The following is a 19,585-nucleotide window of genomic DNA, read 5'->3' as shown; positions in this document are numbered from 1 at the left end:
CCCCATTCCCCGGGTACCTTGTTATCGAACTGATCTCATCAGAGTGTAATTGCTAGTTATGTGATGATTTCCCCCCTGGACTGGGTTGGTTGTTTTTTTTTTTTTTTTTTTTTTTTTCCTTTTTTATTTTCTGTAAGACCTTATTTTTTAGAGTAGTTTTCACAGCAAAATTAAGAGAAAAGTGAGGGGTTTCCCCTATTCCTTCTGCCTCCCCCTGCTTAGGACAGGGCCAGCCTCTGTCCTAAGCAGCATATGGTGGGATGGCCTAAGGGATAAGATTGATAGAGCCCTTGCTTTCATGGAACCCACAGTCCAGTTGGAGAGAGTGGCACTCAGCTGAGCAAGGCAGCTGCAGTTGTGACAAATGCTAGGAAGGAGACACAGGGTGATGTCCCTTAGAGAGAAAGGCTGCCATAGTGGTGATTGGCAAAGGCACCTCCAGAGGTTTGAGCTGACCTGAAGGGTGCAAAGGAGGAGCAAAAGCTTTGAAGTAACAGAGGACTTGGCTAGTGTAAGGAACAGAAAGTGTGGTGGAGGAGTGGCCAGTGGAGGGAGAAGTAGGAAAGACAGGTTAGCTCGCTAACCTGAAGGGGTCACTTCATACAGGGCCCAGCAGGCCACATTGGGGCTTATGGATTTTTATTCTAAGAACAGTGGGAAGGAAGGCAGAGGGCAGCTTTAAAGTGGACTCGATGTACTTTAGTTTGAAAATGGTCCCTCTATAAAAGAAACCAGATGCAGAGGATGACACCCAGAGCGTTTCCATTTATTTGGGATGCGAAGACAAGCCAAAAGTAATTGTTGGTGAGGAAGTCGCCAAGAGGCATGGAGTTGTTTCCATTTTGGGGTGATTGTGAATAAAGCCATCACAGAATTTGGCATCTGTCTCATTGAGCTTTTATAAAAGAAAAGAAATTCACAGAATGCATTCAGAAATTGACTTATGTCATTTATTTATTCACCACTGTTTATCACATCTTCTGTATTAAAGGTGAAGTGGCAGGTACTCCGAGGGCAAAGGGTTGACATAGTCCCTGCACTCAATGAGAGACTGTAGTCCTACAGGAATCCTAAGTTATATGAAAAATCATGTTCTTTTTTTTTTTTTTTTTTTTTTTGAGGCCAGCTACCATGTGGATGACAAAGATATTGTTTAAATTTAGGGGCCTGAGAACTTTGTTTTGACTGTGCTGGTGAGCAGTGGCTTTATGAAGGAGGAGATGTTCATTCTAAGCCTTCAAGGCAGAGCATGGTTCTCATTGGTCAGACTTTCCCAGAGGTTGGGATGTGACCACCAGTGGTATGAGTGCTGGTGTGAGGCAGGGCACAGACAGGACCCCAGACGGGTCTGCGAGACACACAGCAACATGGGGACTCCCATTTTGGGCTCCTTCAGATGCCTGCTTGCCTTGAGGAGAAAGGCTCTGAATAGGTTTTATTTCATTTCACTCCAGCACATGCCAGGCCCCCCGAGAGAGAGGACACTACACTCAGAGCTCTGGCAGGCAATTCTGGTGAGACTTGTTTTGTGTTCTGCACTCTGTGCTTGCTTTATGGCAAGGGGTGCTGTTTTGTATTTATGGCAGGGATACAAAGCTAACCTTTAAAGTAAATGTAAGTAAAATTAGAACCAATGGGCACATTTACAGAAATACAAGACACTGATAAGTGCATCAGCAGGGAAGCATGAAGGTACGGGACAGGTAGCAGGTGGGAGCGGAAAGGAGGAGGAGGAGGAGCAGCTGCCATTGCTGCTCCTGGAAGGAGAAGGCGGCCCAGGCAGCCCATGGAGATGGAGGTGCAGTGCCAGTGGTAGTGCTCACATGGGCAGGGCAGGGTGTGTGAGCAGAGAGAGGCCTGAGAAGTGAGCGGACTGGACGTTGGAAACTTCGAGGGCCAGCCCAAGGGGTAGGTCCAGGTGGGTATGCAGTGTAGAGCCGTTGACATCTGTGGGAACATAAATGTGTAGGCCTGTGCAGGATGCACAGAGGGTGACGGCCAAACAAGAGGAGGAATTTGGCAGCAGGTGAGTGCAGGGTTCCTGTGGGAGAAGCACTGTGGGATCCAGTGCTCAGCTGGCCTGGGGCTCCTTCAGGCAGGAAGGGAACTTTCTATACATTGGGTTCAAGAGTGTGTGTGTGTTTTCCCACACAGTATGGAAGGTGTTGTTTACATGTTAGACACATTCACAGGTACATTCTCGAAGTCTGCTTGAAAGAACAGAAATACGAGAAGGTGGGAAATTAAGCTGAAATTTATGATAGAAGCCAAATACCCTAAATCAGTGGTACCTAAACCAGGCTATTCACGACAGTAGTGTAAGTTCCCACCCCCATTTCAGACCCACCAAATCTGAGTCTTTACAATTGAGGTAAAGCCCCATGGCTTTCTGATTTAACTTAAGGGTTCCCAGAGTGATGCCAGTGGGCAGCTGAGTTTGGGGAACTGCCGGATCCAGAGCAATCAGATGTTATTTTCTTTGCCCCATAACGGTCACCATCCCTTAGATGGCACGAAGCCATCCTTTGCGTAGGCTGACCTCGCACATCCATATGAATGACCGTGTTGACAAACCTACAGCAAAACAGGACTGTCTGCACAGAGCTTCACAGAGAAGTTGATTTTATGTCACTGAAATACAACATTGCAAGGGAAGTCTGAAACATTTCTTGGTTACCTGAGAAGTTTCATCAGACACTGGTAAACTTTTGAAGATCAGCACGTTGGGCGCTTCAAGGGAAAGGAAGTATGAAGGAAAGGGGAACTGAGGGTACCAGGGTTGCACAAGGGAAGTGCAGGGCAGGTGAGAACTAGGAGTGTTGGCTCCTCCTGTCTCATGAAGGTGGCTGTCGAAGCCACTGCCAGTCAAGACAGGACACCGGCTACACTCCAGGGATACCTCAGGGAGAGAATTTTCTGAACAATGAATCTGTTGCCAGAAGAGCAAGATAATGAACACTTTTAACTACAGGATTCACATAAAAATTGTCCCTGCAGAGCCACATAGAATTCTCCCCCATATTAGTTTGCTAATACTGGCTGCCATAACAAGGCACCACAAACCAGGTAACTCAACACAAATTTACTCACGTTCCTGAGGCACAGAGTCCGAAATCACAGTGTTGGCAGGATTGGTTCCTTCTAAGGGCCATGAGATGGCCATCTTCTCCCTGCATGTCCTCATACGATTTTCTCTCTGTGGAGTCTGTCTCTGTGTCCCAATGTCCCCTTTTTATAAGGACACACCAGTCATATTGGATTAGGGCCCACCCCAGTAACAGCATCTTAACTACATCTACAGCAACCTGACTTCTGAAGGTGGCCTCATTCTGACATAATGAGGGCTAGCGCTTCAACTTTTTGTGGGGGGATACGTTCAATGTAGAACACTGTGCAATTTAGAAAATCATAGAGCGTGGGACAGTCAGGGGCCCACTTGAGTGGGAGCCATTCAGCCATATAACCAACGCTTGAGAGCCTGGTATGTATCAACGCTGGGTCACACTCCAGCGCTGGCTTGGGAATATTACTTCTCGGCTTCGGATTCTAATATGTAAAATGAAGGATTATAGTAAATTCTTAGACACTTTCCTTTTTGATCCAGGTTCCAAACCATAACATTTTAAAATCATAAATGACAAATTTGTATGCTGCTATCAGATATCAAACTCCTGCTTCTAATTTAAAGTCTCTAAAATGTGGAAATGCTAAGTGTATCAACCAAGGTTGGCTAATTGCTATGACCCACAGCTTTCACATTTTCACCTAATTCCGTGAAAGTTCTGGTTGGGCAGCTCTCTGCCAAGGGAAACTCAAGGACTCAGGCTCCTGCTCTCTTCTGGCTCAGACCTCCCCTGGGGTGTGGAGTATTGTGCACTCAGCTGACTGATGGGAACAGAGGAGACCATACAGTATAGGAGGTTTTATGGGCCCAGGCCGGGGAGTGGTGCAGTTCTGACATCCATCACTCAGTCATGTGGCCACACTGAACTACAGGGATACCTAGGAAAGGTAGTAGAGCTGGTTGCCAGGGAAGAAGTGAACCCCAGCTGTTTCTGCCAAAACTGCCAAAAGGAAGAGTGATGTGCAGCACATCAGGGAACGGTCAGTAAAGTGAGATGAAGCCACAGCGTCTAAGTCTAAAAACAAATATTTTCATTTTTTCAAATAATGTCTGGAATTTAGAGAAACCAGTGTCATAAGAATGACTCAGGAACCTCATGAATATTTAGGATATACGTTTTCTTTATTCTTCAGTCTGTAGTTTCATACACATTTGGTTTTTCAGTTCACTAGAAGAGACTCAGGGTTTAAGATCACTCTGGGCACACTTGATTTCTAGAAAGAGATGTAGTTGCTAGGTTGGTTGGTTTGTTTTCACTCTAAACAAGTCACTAGCCAAAAAATTAATTGTATTCCTCACTGTGTTCTTCCTTCTTGGAATAAAGAGAAACACATTGGAGTAATTACAGTTTGCTGAATAAATGATGTGCTTGTTACTCAAAGCATGATCCATGGTCCTGCAATATTGGCATCACCTGGGAGGTTTTTTTTTTTTAAGAAATGCAGACTCCCAGGTCCCTTCCCAGATCTGGAATCAAAATCTGCATTTTAATGAGATCCCCCTCACCTGGGGTTTGTATGCACTATAAAGTATAAGAACCCCTGATCTAGATGTTAGAGGTGTGACCTGTAGCATTTGACTTGCCACTGGCTTCATTTATTTAGGCTTTGTGGTCGGTGAGTAAGGTGTGTGGGTATTAGTACTTTATCTGTTACTGAAATGACTTGTTGAGATAGCTTCTTCTGTTATGTGTGATCCCTTTGAGGGCAGCTCTGTGATTGAGTTCATCTTTCTTTGTATGAGGTGAGGTGGTGTGGTAAAGGCGTGGGCTCTGGGGCCAGACTACCAGCTTGGGTCCAAGTCCCAGCTCCACCTGCTTAGCCGTGTGGTCCCGAAAAGTTCCATTGTTGCCCCGAGCCTTGGTTTCCTCATCTGTGAGATGAGTCAGATGTTATTCTAAGTACTTCGTATGGCAAAATATGGCAAATCTGGCAAGTAGACATCCAGAGTAGACCCTTTCATAATAATGTGATTATACTGGGAATTGACATTGAAACAAAATGAACGCGAGCTTGTGTTTCAAGTAACTTGAAAAGATATAAACTTTTTTTTTTTAATGGGTTTTGCACTTAACTTGCTAGTGAGTTGTTAAAATATAAGGGACACAGTCATGGTGAATTTGAGCCTTCAGACCAGCCAGCTGGCACCATCCATGAGCACTGTGTTTGCCTATAAGAATGCGTAGAAAAGCAGAGCTGTGCAGTTGTAGGGCTCTTGGGTTCTCACCTTTGACAGTTTTAACATTTTCAGTGTGTGCTTTCCTTGGATCGAGGTGCCTGGATGAAAGAAATGTTTGTTGGAATGGAGATTTTAATGTTCTTTGGTTAGTTACGATTGATTTGTGGGATGTGCTTTCAAGGCCTCTTTTGCTTCTATTTCGCTTTTTGCTTTCCAAGGGCTATTGCATTGACTAAGTGGATTTGACTTCATTTCCTCGCAAAGCTTCAGTTTATTAAGGCTTTAGACTCTGCTCCTGAATTATATATTTATTTCCTGTGCTTCCCGTTTCTCCTTTAGTTCTCCCATGTTGTGCCACTCCATAGTTTTATACATGTTCAGTCTCATATGGTGCCATGAACTACTTTAGAGAAAGAAAATAGAAATTTCTCAGAACAATGAAAAGGTTGTGGACTGTTGAGAGACTTGAATCTATGAGTGGAGAGAGTTAAGATCATTCCTGCCTTTGGCCAGTGCTGTTCGGTATGGTAACCACCAGCCACATGGGACTATTTCAATTTCAGTTCATTAAAATCTTCTTTAAATAAAGAATGAAATTCACTTAATCTGTCACACTGTCTGCATTTCAAATGCCCCGAAGCCCCGCTGTGGTCGTGGTCGGTGTGGGACAGCTCGGTGGAGCTTGTAGCCATCAGGGCAGACGTACTGTTAGCACCCCGAGACTACGGGAATTCACAGCAACCGGCTTAAGAAAGTGTGTTTGGATTCTGGTTAGTTTCATTTTACCCAAAGGAACCAGACTCTTCTGTATTTTCCTAGGATTACCAGAACAGAGTTCTGTGGTTCACAGCCAAAGAGGCTGTTTTAGATAAGCAAAGGTTAGTTTTCAGGGGGAGTTTGCTCTTTATTAGAATCTCATATGCAATTGTATGTTCAAAACAAGATGTGTTCTTAACTCGAACTTGAGCCAGGGTCTAAGCGTTTGGAGATTTTGATTTGCTGCCGTTTACAGAAACAGTCAGCCCTCCAGCTGGCGGATCCACATGCCCCCAGCAGTTCCTTGAGCTCCTTTTCCTCGTGATTTCTTCCTCAAAGCTAGAAAAGTGGCCTATGATGGACAGGAAAAGCTCATCAGCAGCGTGTTTGTAAATTCATCTCACGACTAGCTTGTATCAAGGAGTCATCTCGCATTGTCTCTTTGGTTGAAAGTTCTCTCATTATAAGTCAGGGGCACAGGCGATGGCCCCAGGGGGGCAGGCAGCGTGCAGCTCCCCGCTCAGCGGCCCAGTCTCCCGTTGAGGTGACGCTCCCGTGGGAAATGCCAGTGCGGCTCCACCGCAGCCTCCGCCCCACGCAGCACCCGCAGCCGGTGCCACCGTTCCAGGCACGTCACCACCAGGGGGTCCGTCGAGTCGAACGCGTAGGCGAACAAGGAAGGGGACCGAACGATCCACGGCAGGTCTCCTGGTCCGTACACGCAGCTGTCGTGGACATAGTGACCTGCAAAGAAGCATGAGAACTTAGCTGCCTTTGTGTCCTCCGTCAGTTTACATTCACACACAGAGAGGGACGCTTCTCCCGGGTTAGCCGTCGGGCCCCTGCCTCACAGGACCTCAGATGGGACACAATTTCCCGGATGGCTCTGATGGGAGCTTCTGTGTGGGATTTATAATCTAAATGGGGGGACAGGCGTGCTGTGTGCAATGGATGCTACTTTAAGGGAATGCGGTGGAATGGTTGTGAATCATGAACACGCAAGGGAGGCATAGTAGTGCTCGTCTCTCGTTTGCCTGGCCAGCTCTGAATTCTCTATCAGCCTTCACGAACAACCTCAGTCATGGGTGGTGCGCAAGAATTGCATAGGTGCTAACAGGTCGTTGCTGCAGTCTGTTGCTCCGGCAGGGTGAGTGTGTGATGTAACTAGGAGGGAGAACTGAAACGGTGGTTCGAATCCTGTGCTGACCTCCCAGCAGCCTGTTCCGTGCACTCACAGGCCCTCCCTGGCAGCGTGACGTGACCCCCCCTCCCCCCCCGCCACTGTGGTTCGCAGAGGAGCGGGCGCTCAGTTTGTGTGAGGGAAGGGTCTGTCCGGGTGGTGTCCCTGCTCCTCTCTCCACACCCATAAGGAGGTGGGAGAAGCCCTCCTTCTCCTAAAACCTGCCGGAGGGAAATACCACAGGACGGGAGGAACTGCGTGCACAGAATCACCGAGTGGTGTTTGTGAGCAGGAGAAGGTGGGGAGAACCTTCCCCTTGGGAGCGGGTGTTCGTCCTGTAAGGAGCCAAGCAGCTGGCGTGCAGAGAGCGCTCTGCCGATGGCCCCGTTTTCAGGACTCAGATCTTTCTCAATGAGAGGCATCCTTGGTACAGCGTCACAGAGTCTCAGTAGAATTGCATTTCACCAGTTGGAAAGTTGGAGTATGAAGACAAGCAGCGTGAAGAACTTCGGACAGAGTGAAAAAGAGTCCCTCAACTGTGCCTGGATAATCCTGTCCTTTGTATACACACAAGTTAGAGCTGGAAGGGAACCCAAGCCAGTGGAAAGTCCTCAGAGCTGGATTCATGCTGTTTGGTGACCACGAGTAGGCTTTTGCTGATAACAGCAGGGTGACAGGCACTCTTTGTATCAGCTCATCCAGTGGAGGGGCACCAGGCAGCGGCACCTGGCTCGAGACCCAGCTCTGCCACTTCCTGTGCCGCTGCCTGGGACATCGGGGGTGACTCGCTCCTCCAGGCCTACGGTTCCCCATCTGTACAGTGTACTTATGATAGTTAATAACCCAGAGTCATTGTGAGGCCTGACTGCAGGCCCAGAGCCGGGCTCTGGGAGGGGGCAGGGTCTAGCACAGTCCCTGCCAGGGCTTGGCCTGTGGCGGGGGCTGGCGGAATGCTGGCCATCTGTGGCCACATCACCGCTCTGCTGGCCGACGGTGTGCGTACCGAAGTGAGCAACAGCAAGAACTTTCAGAAGTGTTTACTTCGGGGCAATGATGATTGTTGATAAGATCCACAGTAATTAGGCTTTTTGGCAGACGTTCAAATACCCAGGTTGTCACTAAATGAAATTCTAAATCGATATTATTGATAGCAGCAGCCCTACGTGACTTCCACTGTGAGTGAATCATGTTTTCAGGAAGAATCTGAGCTCCACCCTGCAGGCCCCTGGCCTTTCCCGAGCATTTATTCCCCAGTCTTGTCAACCCCAGTGCATCATGGCAGCAAGAACCTGCTTTCTGAAGAAAGGCCAAGGTTGCTGCTTACTCTCCTGTTTGGCTATCACCTTTTTCTGTATGTGAAGAGCTCCCTAATTGAATCCTGGCGAAAGTATTTATTACTAGAAAATTATTATAGCCCCTCCTGACCTGATAACCTGTCAGGAGGGCAGCTGTGCACATGACAACAGGAATTACTCATCTTTGAATTACTCTGATATTAGGTTTTACATTTTTCACTTGTTTACAACCTGTCTCTTTTGGGTCAGTCCTTTAAATACCTTGAGAACTGGGGTGAACCCAGCTGAGATTGCATATCTGGTCTACTGTAACTCAGTGCACCATGAGACTAGGTGGTTCTATCTTCACAGTAGCTCCCACCGTGGCTGGAAAGCTGCAAGCAGGCAGAAGCGTGGGCCAGATCTGCTCAGACAGAGGATGCTGTGCCCCAGTCCCCTGCACGCATGTCTGCTGTGCTCTCCCTGCTTTCTCTGTCCCCGACAGTTGGCAGCCCCGTAAAGGTCAGACACCTCGACTTCCTTTCCATGCAGGCTCCCAGAGCATTTGCACCTCTCTCTACCGGATTTGTGTGCATGGCGCAGTGACCCTCTGCCTCCATCTCCTCCCCAAGACCATCTGCTCCTCTCAGACAGCCATCAGATCCTGGGCTTCAGGTGGGCAGGAGGAGCCGGTGCCCAGAGAGGAGGCATGAACAGCCTGGTGGGAGCCCAGGCCCAGTGTTCCCACTCCCTGGACCTTTCCCCCTAGACTGCGGTGCCTGAGAATCTGCAGTCAGCCAGTTCTTTTCCACTGCCCTCCCCACCCCAAGTCTTGCTTTTCTTTCTTGTTTTTCTTTAGTTACCAGTATTGTCCTGGTAACTAAAACCTCTGAGACAGTGGACACAGGGGCAAAAGAATTCACAGCTCACAGGGAGAATCTTCTGAGGGCAAAGCGAAAAGACCTTCCTTCAGCAAGAACTACTCAAAAACCCGCTCTGGAGCATACACCCGTGTTACTCATCTATTCCAGTAGAGACTTAGGGAGACATGGAGCTTTTTTAAATAAATGTCTGAGTTTGAATTTTAGGAGCACGTGGAACCCAGCTAGCTTATGTATTTTTATCTTAAAACCTTTGCTCTCCTTTAAACCTTTAAAACCTTTAAAGTTACAGCCTGGTTTTGTGTTCACTTTGTGAAAATTTATCAATTTGTGCACTTTTCTGTCTAGATGTTAGAATTAAATAAGTTCTAAAAAGATTGATCCAATGGAATTGGACTGTCACTAATCACATCGCTACTTCTGCTAACGATCGTCTGCGTCTCCCCATGTTACCCTGGCAGCAATTGTATAGTTTTCATAAAATTGGAAGGCTTGCTTTTGGTTTGGTTCAGTTTTTACCTTTACACCCATCATGAACACTTCCCTCCTCGTTTCTCCATTTAACAGCTCGAACATTTCCTTCCCAACCGGAGTCTGGTGTGGCTCCTGGGGCATCTGGGGGGAAACAGAACAAGCATTGCAGCACACAGACAGCTCCTCAGCCCTCCCTTCCTCCACTGTCAGGGATAGAGGTGGGGGGAGGGGGGAAACGGAAAGTCAGGCCTCACTTGGAGTGTTGGGTCATCATCTGATGAGGGGTTAATGCTCTGGGGATGGGTGGGGGGTGCTGGGCTGGCCCTCTGTTCCAGAGTTGTGCTTCACTTTCGCTTTCTTCCTTTTCTCCATCCCTAGTAATTCACTGAACAGCCTGTCCTTGGCATGATGATGTTGGGTTTCTTGGGATTGTGTTTTCTCCATGATAGCCCTCTGAGGTGATTTGAAAATAGGATTTTTAGTAGATATGAGAGATTATAGTGAGATCCTAACCAGACCATGAGTTCTGCTGGATTCATTGTTTGCGCTGTCATCTGGACCAGTTAGCTTAGCTGTTTGAACTTGAAGCCATACCCCCTATAGAAGCCGATCAGCTTTGTACAAAGAGAAAATAATTCCACTTAAAGAAGGACATCAGATTTCCCTCTGCCCTTCAGAGAACCAGAGGTATCCTGTCTGCCACCCAGAAAATTACTACTTTTAATATTTTCTATTCCTTTTTTAAAAGATTTTATTTGAGAGAGGGCGCATAAGCAGGGGGAGCCTCAGGCTGTTGGAGAGGTAGAAGCAGGCTCCCCGCTGAGCAGAGTCTGACATGAGGCTCCATCCCAGGATGCTGGGATCATGACCTGAGCCGAAGGCAGACACGTAACTGACTGAGCCACCCACACGCCCCAATATATTCTATTCTTCAAGAGCCCCAAGCATAATGTCTGGCTCTAGTAGGTATGCAGTAGTATTTAATAAGTGATTGAAGAAGTTTCTGAAGATCTGTGCCCAGATGCTGGTATGATTTTTTTCCAGAGAGGGAACAGAAGCAGCTGGGCTGGTTTGGGAATGTGGTGCGCTCTCAGCAAACCTCAGACCCCTAAAACTGAAGACCCTTCTGTATCCTCAAGTGAAAGATCCTGTACAACGTAGAGCTATTTGCCAAGCCATAGTAAAATAGTGAAATACCAAGACTTGTCACTCAAGAGTAAACTGCTGTTGCTGCCTCTACTCTGACCAGACCCCATACTGCTGGGTTGTCCTTACCTCTCAGCCTGTTCAGAGTCACCCAGTAATGGCGCTCTGGGCTCTGCACATCTTTGGACCACCGGAGCATGTCTTTTGCACGGGCGTCAGTCAGTACAAAGTCTACAAACTTCCTTGTTAGGATATAGTAGGCGCTTCCAAAATAAATTGTTAAGTTATGGGGTGGTTTGTCTTTGAATTTTGAATTTGGAGATATGTGGATATTTCCTTCAGAGCTGAATTCAGGATGACTTTCACTTGTCTTGGATTTCACATTTGGTGGTTGGATTACTCCAGGAGTGATGTTTTTATCATTCCATTTGCTTCTGATGTAATGTATGATTTCTTTGTTGGTTTTGATTGGAAAATCCTGTCCACCAAGGTTAATGACATAGTTCCATTGAAATTTGGAATGGACCAGATCTTTCATACAATTAATATCTGCCTGTAGTCTTGTAAAGCCAGTGTAAGCCACTCTTGCTCTCTTTGAGGAAATAAAAATATTTCCAAAACAGTTAACCAGGGTTTGCACAGCAGTCTTGTACTTCTTTGGGACCTTTTCATCCACATAAATACAGTAAACATTTTGAGGCACATAAATAGCTCTGAGAAGTTGCACAAACATCGCCAGCTCCTTATGAATAGTTATAATATATGCCAAAGAGAAATTTCCCTCTTCTGCAGACAAGGGTCTGGTTATGAAATGCAAGTCCTGGGAAATCCTAGAACAGTTTCCTGGTGTGCGTAAATGAGCAAGTATTTGAGAAGCGTGAGGGGTTTTACAAAATCTTGCAATTTGAAGGGCGGCCCCTTTCCCTTCAAGTAAAGCTGAACACAGTTCGTCTGGATAAAAACCACATTCCACTACTGCTGGATAGGTGGGTTCCTCCTCTGCTTCCTCAGGAGTTGGATTCCTTAAATAAAGAAAAACAAAGATGCAAATGCCTGCACACACGAGGAGCCCAGGCTTCGTGGCTCGCAGCTGGCTCATGTTTTGGGCTCCAAGGGCCTTCTTGTCACCATGGTTTAAAATGTTTTCCTTTCAGCTTCCTAAGAGAACAACAGGTAGACTTTAGGGTGTGGCAACTCTTCCCCAACCTACAGCTCGACTGAAGCGCAGGGGCATAACGCGTATAACATGCTCAGTGTTTCTGTACCTGTATGCGTATACGCCTGCAAAACCATCGCCACAGTCACCAGGACAAGCATTCCCCTCACCCTTGAAAGTTTCTTTGTACGCCTTTTACTCCATCCTCCTTCCACCCTCACTCTGGGCTATTTCTGATATTCTGTTATTGTAGATTCACTGGCATGTTCCATTAACTTTATATAAATGGAGTTGTACACTGTGTAGTTTTTGCCTGGCTTGTTTCACTTAGGATACAGATTTTGACGTTTCATCCACATCATTGCATTCATCACCGTCCTTGCCTCTTTATAACTGAGCAGGGTTCCATTGTGTGGGCACGCCACAGTTTACCTGTTCATCTGCTGTGGGCATTGAAATTGTTTCCAGTTATAGGATATTACTAGGTGCTATAAGCATTCATGCACAAGACTTTGACCCTTTGTTTTTGTTTTTGTATTTCAGTAGCTTTATTGAAAGCTATAGCTATAGCACCAAAACATAGTAGTTGTTTAGGTGACCTCTACCAACTCAGAATTAACACCGATGTATTCAAACTATTGAAATATAGATCAGCCTTTGGGAAAACTGAAAAGTTATCCACGAAACATGTTTACAAAAGTGTAAGATATGCTGTGGGTCTGTGGTTTATTTTCCGGTACTTATTGACCAATAATGTGATATCAGAATTGGGCACAGCTGTCCTGGATGGACTCAGGCTACACATTGCACTGAGTAGCCGTTTGCAAAACTTGTGATGCTGGAGATCTCCTTACATTCACTGACATCCTAGAAAATCCTGATGACTAAAAGTTCACAATCATAAATGTTGCCTACCTAAGACTTGCTTTTGGCACAGTAGGGGCAATTAGTGAAAGTATAATTCTTATCCTTTTAAACACAGTTCTAAATTAGGAGCAATGGCAGTTTAAAAAAAAAAAAAACAGCACTTAGTGAAAACATCTGGAATGTTAAATCAGCAGGTTTCCAGGGTGATGTTAACAGGACTGTTGTTTTTGTTTCCCTGGGGGTAAATACATAGCAGTGAAACTGCCAGCTATTTCCCAAAGTGGGTGTACCATTTTACAGCAGCAGTGTAGCAGAGTTCTAGTCACTTTATATCCTCCCCAGCACTTGGTGTGGTCAGATTCGTTATTTTAACCATTCTGATAGGTGACTGGTGATGGTTCATTGTGGTTTTACTTTGTATTTTACTTTGCATTTCACTTTGCATTTCCTTAATGATGTTGAGCATATTTGCATGTGTTTACTGCTGTAATCTTGACAGGCAAAAAATGTCAAATATTTATTTTGGACAGAAATACTTTTCTGTTCCGCATTATTCAGAGTTCATTTTGTGCTGTCTCTCTGTATCATGTTATAAGCAACAAATCAGGAGAAATATTATGATCATAGAATATGTCTTGTTGACATGAGTTGATTATGTTTAGAGAAGGCTTCAGTGATTAAAAACAAGATATCTTTTACCTAATATCATTTGATAATAATTGAGTTGCCTTTCTGGAGCCCCGCAGAAATGCATGAATGGCTTAGCAGGAGTAAAGGTGGTGACCAAAGGCATTTTGATTAATTAATTATTAATGCATAAAAGGCATCATCACCTTTGAAATTTAGGAAGAAGAATGAGCAGGTAAATTGTCTGTGTTGTTAGTAATTACTTTTTTCATATTTATAAATCCTGACTCCTGGTTTCCATAAAAAGCTTTACCATTGCCTATTTTAAAAGCCCATTTGCTTTTGAGCAATGTTCTGTCTCAGGTTTGACACTAGTCCCTTGGCCTCCTACATTATTATAAATGGCATTTAGATGAAGCATTGACCAGGCAGCCTTTTGAGTTATCCCTGTGTTCTTAAACTGTGAGCCAGTGAAAGCTCTAAATGCTGATTGTGGGTTGTGAGTTTAAAAAACGTATTTATTTTCCTTGTATGGTTTCGTTTTACCCACCCTGCTTCGAACATAAAAAGCAGCCACTGCCCACATAGACCAAGTTACAGTGTTTTAGGCCAGTTCAGTAAATGTTTATAGATAGCCCCAAACATGAAACATTAGGGCATAATTTTAAAGACATTTTTAGAAATTATGTAATACTTTTTACAAATGCAAAAACTGATGTAATGAACACATTTCATATCTGGTATGTAAAATAAAACCTAGAAATTTAGCAGGAAGGAAATTCCTTCTTGAAATTAAAACAAAGCTTTAAAAAAAAATAAAACAAAGCTTTTAACTACTTTTACAAACTTCAATTCAAGGGCACCCATGTGCCATAGTTTGTTGCATTTTCTCTTGTATTATAGCTTTGGCTTGTTTGGTTTTGTTTCTAGGCTTCTGGTCAAAGTAAAACATTGTGGTCTCATCACAGAAATGTTGCTAGCCCCACTTCACTGACAAATCACACCCCGTGTAAACTGTGGCTCCACCACAGGGAATTGGGTCTTTTCAGTAGTTTGTAATAATTAAATGAGGACAAGTCCCATGTGTAATCCGCTATCCTTTAGGGTAATACCTGGGCTAAGTGTTTTCTCTCCCTTCTGTAGAGGCAGAAGAGCTTGGCTGTGTTCATCTGCCGCCACTCGGCCTCCCAATTCTGTCAATGAAGCGCTGCCCAGTTAAACCTTCCTTCCAGCTCAGGTTCCCTCTGTGATTGAGAAGTAGGTGTGCCCTAGAATGCCACCGGCTGTGGGGACCAGGGTCAGCAGCAGTGAAGCTTTGTTGTCATTGCTTCAGCACAGGCTCTTTAAGGCAGGCAGCCCTGCCTCCTAAGTGCGGCCTCCCGAGGCCTCGCCACTGTCGCGGTTCTTGCTGTGGCTTTAACACGACACCTAGTGGGCAGCATGGAAATCCCCACAGGCCTCCCCTTTTCGGGGCTGGCCAGGTCATCTTTCAGCAGGGGATGGGCACCATTTTCAGTTTGCAAATATTGGCTAGCCTTGATTCTTGGTGACTTGTGGTTTTGTCTATCATGTAAACTCGACTTTTGTTGCCATAATGAAAATGTAATTATTAAACATGCGACTTTTCTATCACCGAACTAATTTCTGAGACATGTAAGTGGTATTTTTCAAGTGTGGGGATAATACACAGCTCATTAAAAAGTGCAGTCTTACTTCTGGACCCTTTTTTTCTCCCACAAAAAAAAAATATTTAAAATATTTATTTTGAAGGCTTTAGAAAGGAGCACCTGGGTGGCTTAGCTAGTTAAGCATCTGCCTTCAGCTCAGGTCATGATCTCGGGGTCCTAGGATCCAGTGCAACGTCAGGCTCCCTGCTGTCTCCTTCTGTCTCCCTCCCCTTCTCCCTCTCCCTCTGCTCGCACTCTCTCTCCCTCCCTCTCTCTAATACATAAATCTTAAAAAAAAAAAAAAGAAAGGAAAAGAAAAAGACTTTAGAAAGAGTAGCAGTTATCCTTGTGTTTTATGGAGCAGATAATATGAAGGTTGTCCAGATCAGACCCATTTTTACTATTCCAGTATGTTCTTTCCTCACCTTACTGGAGTCACACATGGCTCCTGAAACTGTTATTTTGTGTGTGAGAACATTCTTTTTTCATGTACTGTTACTGAAGTTACCTTTCCTGGGCCTTACATACCCTAATAATCTGTTAGTCCCTCCATCACCACAGCCTTTGGGAGGCAGAATCAGTGAGTATGTTCAGGGTGCAATAGAATCAAGTAGCAAATAGAATTAAATAGACCGTGAGTAATGTTTTGAAGATCATACGTTTAGTTGACTGAAGACATACGACACCTTTCAGTAAAAATAATTACCAAAGCTATGGTTAAGGATGGGGTTTAAAGTTTTTCCCTGGGACACCTGGGGGGCTCAGCAGTTGAGCGTCTGCCTTTGGCTCAAGGTGTGATCCCAGGGTTCTGGGATCGAGTCCTGCATTGGGCTCCCTGCATGGAGCCTGCTTCTCCCTCTGCCTGTGTCTCTGCCTCTCTCTCTCTGTGTCTCTCATGAATAAATAAATAAAATCTTAAAAAAAGTAGTTTCCCCCTTTTTATAGTGTTAGAATCTATATAATAGGAGAAATGATTTTCAGGTAATAGTTCTCAAAATGGACTTGTTTTGCTTTTTATGTTTTTGCCCAAGCATATAATACTGTCAAGGAGTTGTTTCAAAACACATTACTCCCCTAATTATTAGACCAAGTGAGTATGTTTTTCTTTTTCTTTTCTTCTTTAGCCAGCCACAGTGCCCCCCCCCCCCTTCACCACCCATGGCAAGCCTTGACAGCCAGAAACAAAAGTTAGCGGCGTGGGTTGGTATCGTGTATTACCACGAGAACACTTTCTTTAAGAGCAGTCATTTTGAATTTGTTAGGATAGGATTTAATTATAAAGACTTTTCAGGGGAGTTGACAACATCCTGTAGAAGCTAACTCTTTTTGCTAAATCTTTTATACTTTTTTTTTTTTTTACAAGGGTAATTTCTGTGAGTTAACAGATAATGCACTAGTGGGCATCTTTAAAGATGAACTTAAAATAGTTTCCTATATGTTTTAGAATATTACTGTTTTAGAGCATTAACATTAGCTTGCCAAGATTAAATCATTGAGTCTCCATTTTCTGGACTTAAGATGGAATGTATGATAGGACCTGTCCCATAGGAACACCGGGATAGGAGTTCTGGAGCAGGTGGATGTGAGTTTCCTACTGAGCCTGGCTGGGGGAGGTACTCAGCTTTAGCAGGATTGGGGTGCTTAGCATTGACCCCAAGACCATGAATGTCGATGCTCTCTATTTATTGGCTTTTTTATCCTAAAAAAGCCTCTTTGGCCACAGCAATGAAAATTTGGTGCCTATTATTTTATGGTCTCTGGGCTCAGAATGATGCCCAGTATCCACAAATTAAATCATTTGGTTTTCTTGAACTCTTTTAGTTTACAACGTGAGACTGATTTTGAATTCAAACACTGTTCAACTATCCAGCAAAATAGATGTCTTAGTCACAGCATGTATACGGTTTCAGCCATTTCAATACAAAGAGGAAAACCTTTTATGATATCCTACCCAAAATCACCACAACAAAAATAGCATGATTGGCACAAAGTGAGGCCTTGAACATGGCCTTGAGGCTGACTTAGTTATTATCTGTGGTATGAGGAAGGAGCAGCTGGTGGCATTTTAAATTTAAAAATCTAATCTCCAACTTGAAAATATTCCAGTTTTATTTTCTTTGGCTGAAACGAAGACCAAGGGCTGTTTTTGAGAGAAAAAGATGCCTGCTTACATATGCATTTTAAAATATTACTGATCTTCCACTATTTATGTTTTAAAACTATAAAGGAAGCAAAAAATTTTTTTTAATAATTGTATCCTGCTCAGCCTCTGGCATTCATGATCTGGGCATATTTAGTGAAGCACTTACCAAAAGCCGTTCCTCGTATTCCAAGGGCTGGAATGCTGGCCGTGTCCGTCCCAGCCCAGTTTTTCTCTCCCATGGGTGGTTCTCTTCCCATGGCTTCCGCTCAAATCACATGAACGGAGTTGCTTGGCAGGTTTTGTTACCCTTTCATCCCTGGAGGATTTTATTCTTGTTGGTTGGAACCTGCAGATTGAAAAATAGTCGCTTCTTCTCTGAGTATTTCTCAACGACCGGATCACTGCTTCACAAAACACGACGAGACAGCAGCCGTAATCACTCAGCCCAGATGAAGGGCAGCACAGTGCTCTGGTGTTCTGAAAGCTGGATGAAGCCCTAGCAGTTGCAGGGCAAATTCTATAAATGTTTTTAAAAATTGGAGGCCAATTTTCATCAGAAGAATAAATAATAAAAGTCCTTTAAAAATCTTGTTTGCGGGGATCCCTGGGTGGCTCAGCGGTTTGGCGCTTGCCTTCGGCCCAGGGTGTGATCCTGGGGTCCTGGGATCGAATCCCACGTCGGGCTCCCTGCAGGGAGCCTGCTTCTCCCTCTGCCTGTGTCTCTGTCTCTCTCAGTGTCTCTCATGAATAAATAAATAAAATCTTAAAAAAAAATCTTGTTTGCTTCCTAAATAGCATTCGGAACAATGCAAGCGTCTCAGCACGGCTCTCCAGAGGGCCTGAGTTCAGGGACGCAGGTGAGCCGTGCCCTGCTCAGTCCTCTGTGGCTCGCAGGGGCGGGGCTGTGCCGAGGCACGTGGCTGAGGTGGCCCCTCTGCTCCACCATCAGTGACTCTTCCCTTTGTTCTCTGCTGCTGGATGCCTGTACTCTCGCCTTCTTTCCCTCCTCTAGTTTAAAAGCTTCCCTCACTTGCTGTGTCTTTAGGTTTCCCACAAACAGCTCTGCTAAGAGCAGTGGAGCCAAGAAACTAGAGCTACACATGGTGGAGGCTTATCTACTTGCATGGATGGATCCAGGCACTGGAGCTTGACTTTTAGTCAGAGGAGTACAGGTTCACTTCACCTGCCCGCAGGTGACTCGAAGCATCTGTTGCTCTTCTGTGGAACAGATTTGCTGTTGCCATAGAAAGATTTCTTCATTGAGCAGATAAAGTCTAGTGTCTTTAGGCTCATGGAGTTGCAGCATGGCTGTGTGTGGCAGGAATGCTTTTTTATATAAAAAGATTTGTGCCGCCTTTCAGTAGTGAGATCTCAGATGTGTTTGTTTGGAGATCTTTGGATGCCTGAACAAGAATCAGGAAAGGAAAGGTCCTTTCACATATGGCAAGGCTGCTGGTGAAGTCTTGCTGCAGTGTGTGCCCCCCGTACCTTGAATGCTTGTTGGAAAAGTCATCCTGTGGGTACTCGTGACCTGGGCCCTTTGTAGTGGCCTGTCCCTAAGGGATAAGGATTGGTGCTGGATTTCACCTGTGACCTCATATCCTGAACCTGGAAGGAGGACGAATCACTAAGCCAAAAAAGCAGTGAAAGAAACAGCTGAGAACATAGAGTGGCCTGCATGCATCTTTACACTTCCATAGCCCTAAGGGAAATATAGGATAAAACCAAACATACGGGAGGAATTACTGTGATAAATGGAGCAAAGGCTAATAGGCCTAATGTATTGACTTCTTATACAGGTTGGTTCAAGTCAAAATGTTTTTGAATGAATGTCCTAATAAAGTGGACCTATAAGCATATATATGTAATAGTGAGAGAGGCAGTAGGAATGCGGTAGGGATTTTTGTTTCTTAACCAAAGCCAAAAAGGAGTTTATCTTCTTTTGCCTTCTAGATCAGGGTAAGTTTTTTTGTTCCTTCAAATTATCTGGTCTGCTGGGCCCTCTCACATGCTGTAGGGAGTGTAAAGTTAATATCTTTCAGGGGAACTATTTGGCTTTAAAATTTTATTCCCTTTCCTCTTCATTTGGAGTAGTATTTCTTCAGTCTCTAT

At 44.8% G+C, this 19,585-nt stretch overlaps 2 protein-coding genes across 5 annotated transcripts in view; one reads left to right on the top strand and one right to left on the bottom strand.

Moving 5' to 3' along the window:
• The window catches only part of RTF2 (replication termination factor 2), a 41,465-nt gene that overhangs the window by 13,555 nt on the left and 8,325 nt on the right, over nt 1–19,585 (top strand). The window lies entirely within an intron of this gene.
• On the bottom strand, nt 4,228–18,379 carry LOC112932183 (beta-1,3-galactosyl-O-glycosyl-glycoprotein beta-1,6-N-acetylglucosaminyltransferase 7). 3 transcript variants are annotated; one of them, XM_072735540.1, is made up of 4 exons: nt 17,640–18,379; nt 11,143–12,035; nt 9,913–10,008; nt 4,228–6,802 (listed from the first exon to the last, which is right to left on the bottom strand). In XM_072735540.1, exons 2-4 carry the CDS (start codon nt 11,744–11,746, stop codon nt 6,579–6,581), a joined length of 924 nt encoding a protein of 307 aa, XP_072591641.1. In that variant the 5' UTR covers nt 11,747–12,035; nt 17,640–18,379; the 3' UTR covers nt 4,228–6,578. The 3 variants fall into 3 exon arrangements, with proteins under 3 accessions (XP_072591641.1, XP_072591640.1, XP_025870827.1); XM_072735539.1 differs by having other exon boundaries at nt 11,143–12,171; nt 17,640–18,371; XM_026015042.2 differs by lacking the exon at nt 11,143–12,035 and having other exon boundaries at nt 17,640–18,355.

The sequence above is a fragment of the Vulpes vulpes genome, chromosome 14 (genome assembly GCF_048418805.1).
Source record: "Vulpes vulpes isolate BD-2025 chromosome 14, VulVul3, whole genome shotgun sequence".
Lineage (NCBI taxonomy): Eukaryota > Metazoa > Chordata > Mammalia > Carnivora > Canidae > Vulpes > Vulpes vulpes.
This window is presented reverse-complemented; position numbering and strand designations above follow the sequence as displayed.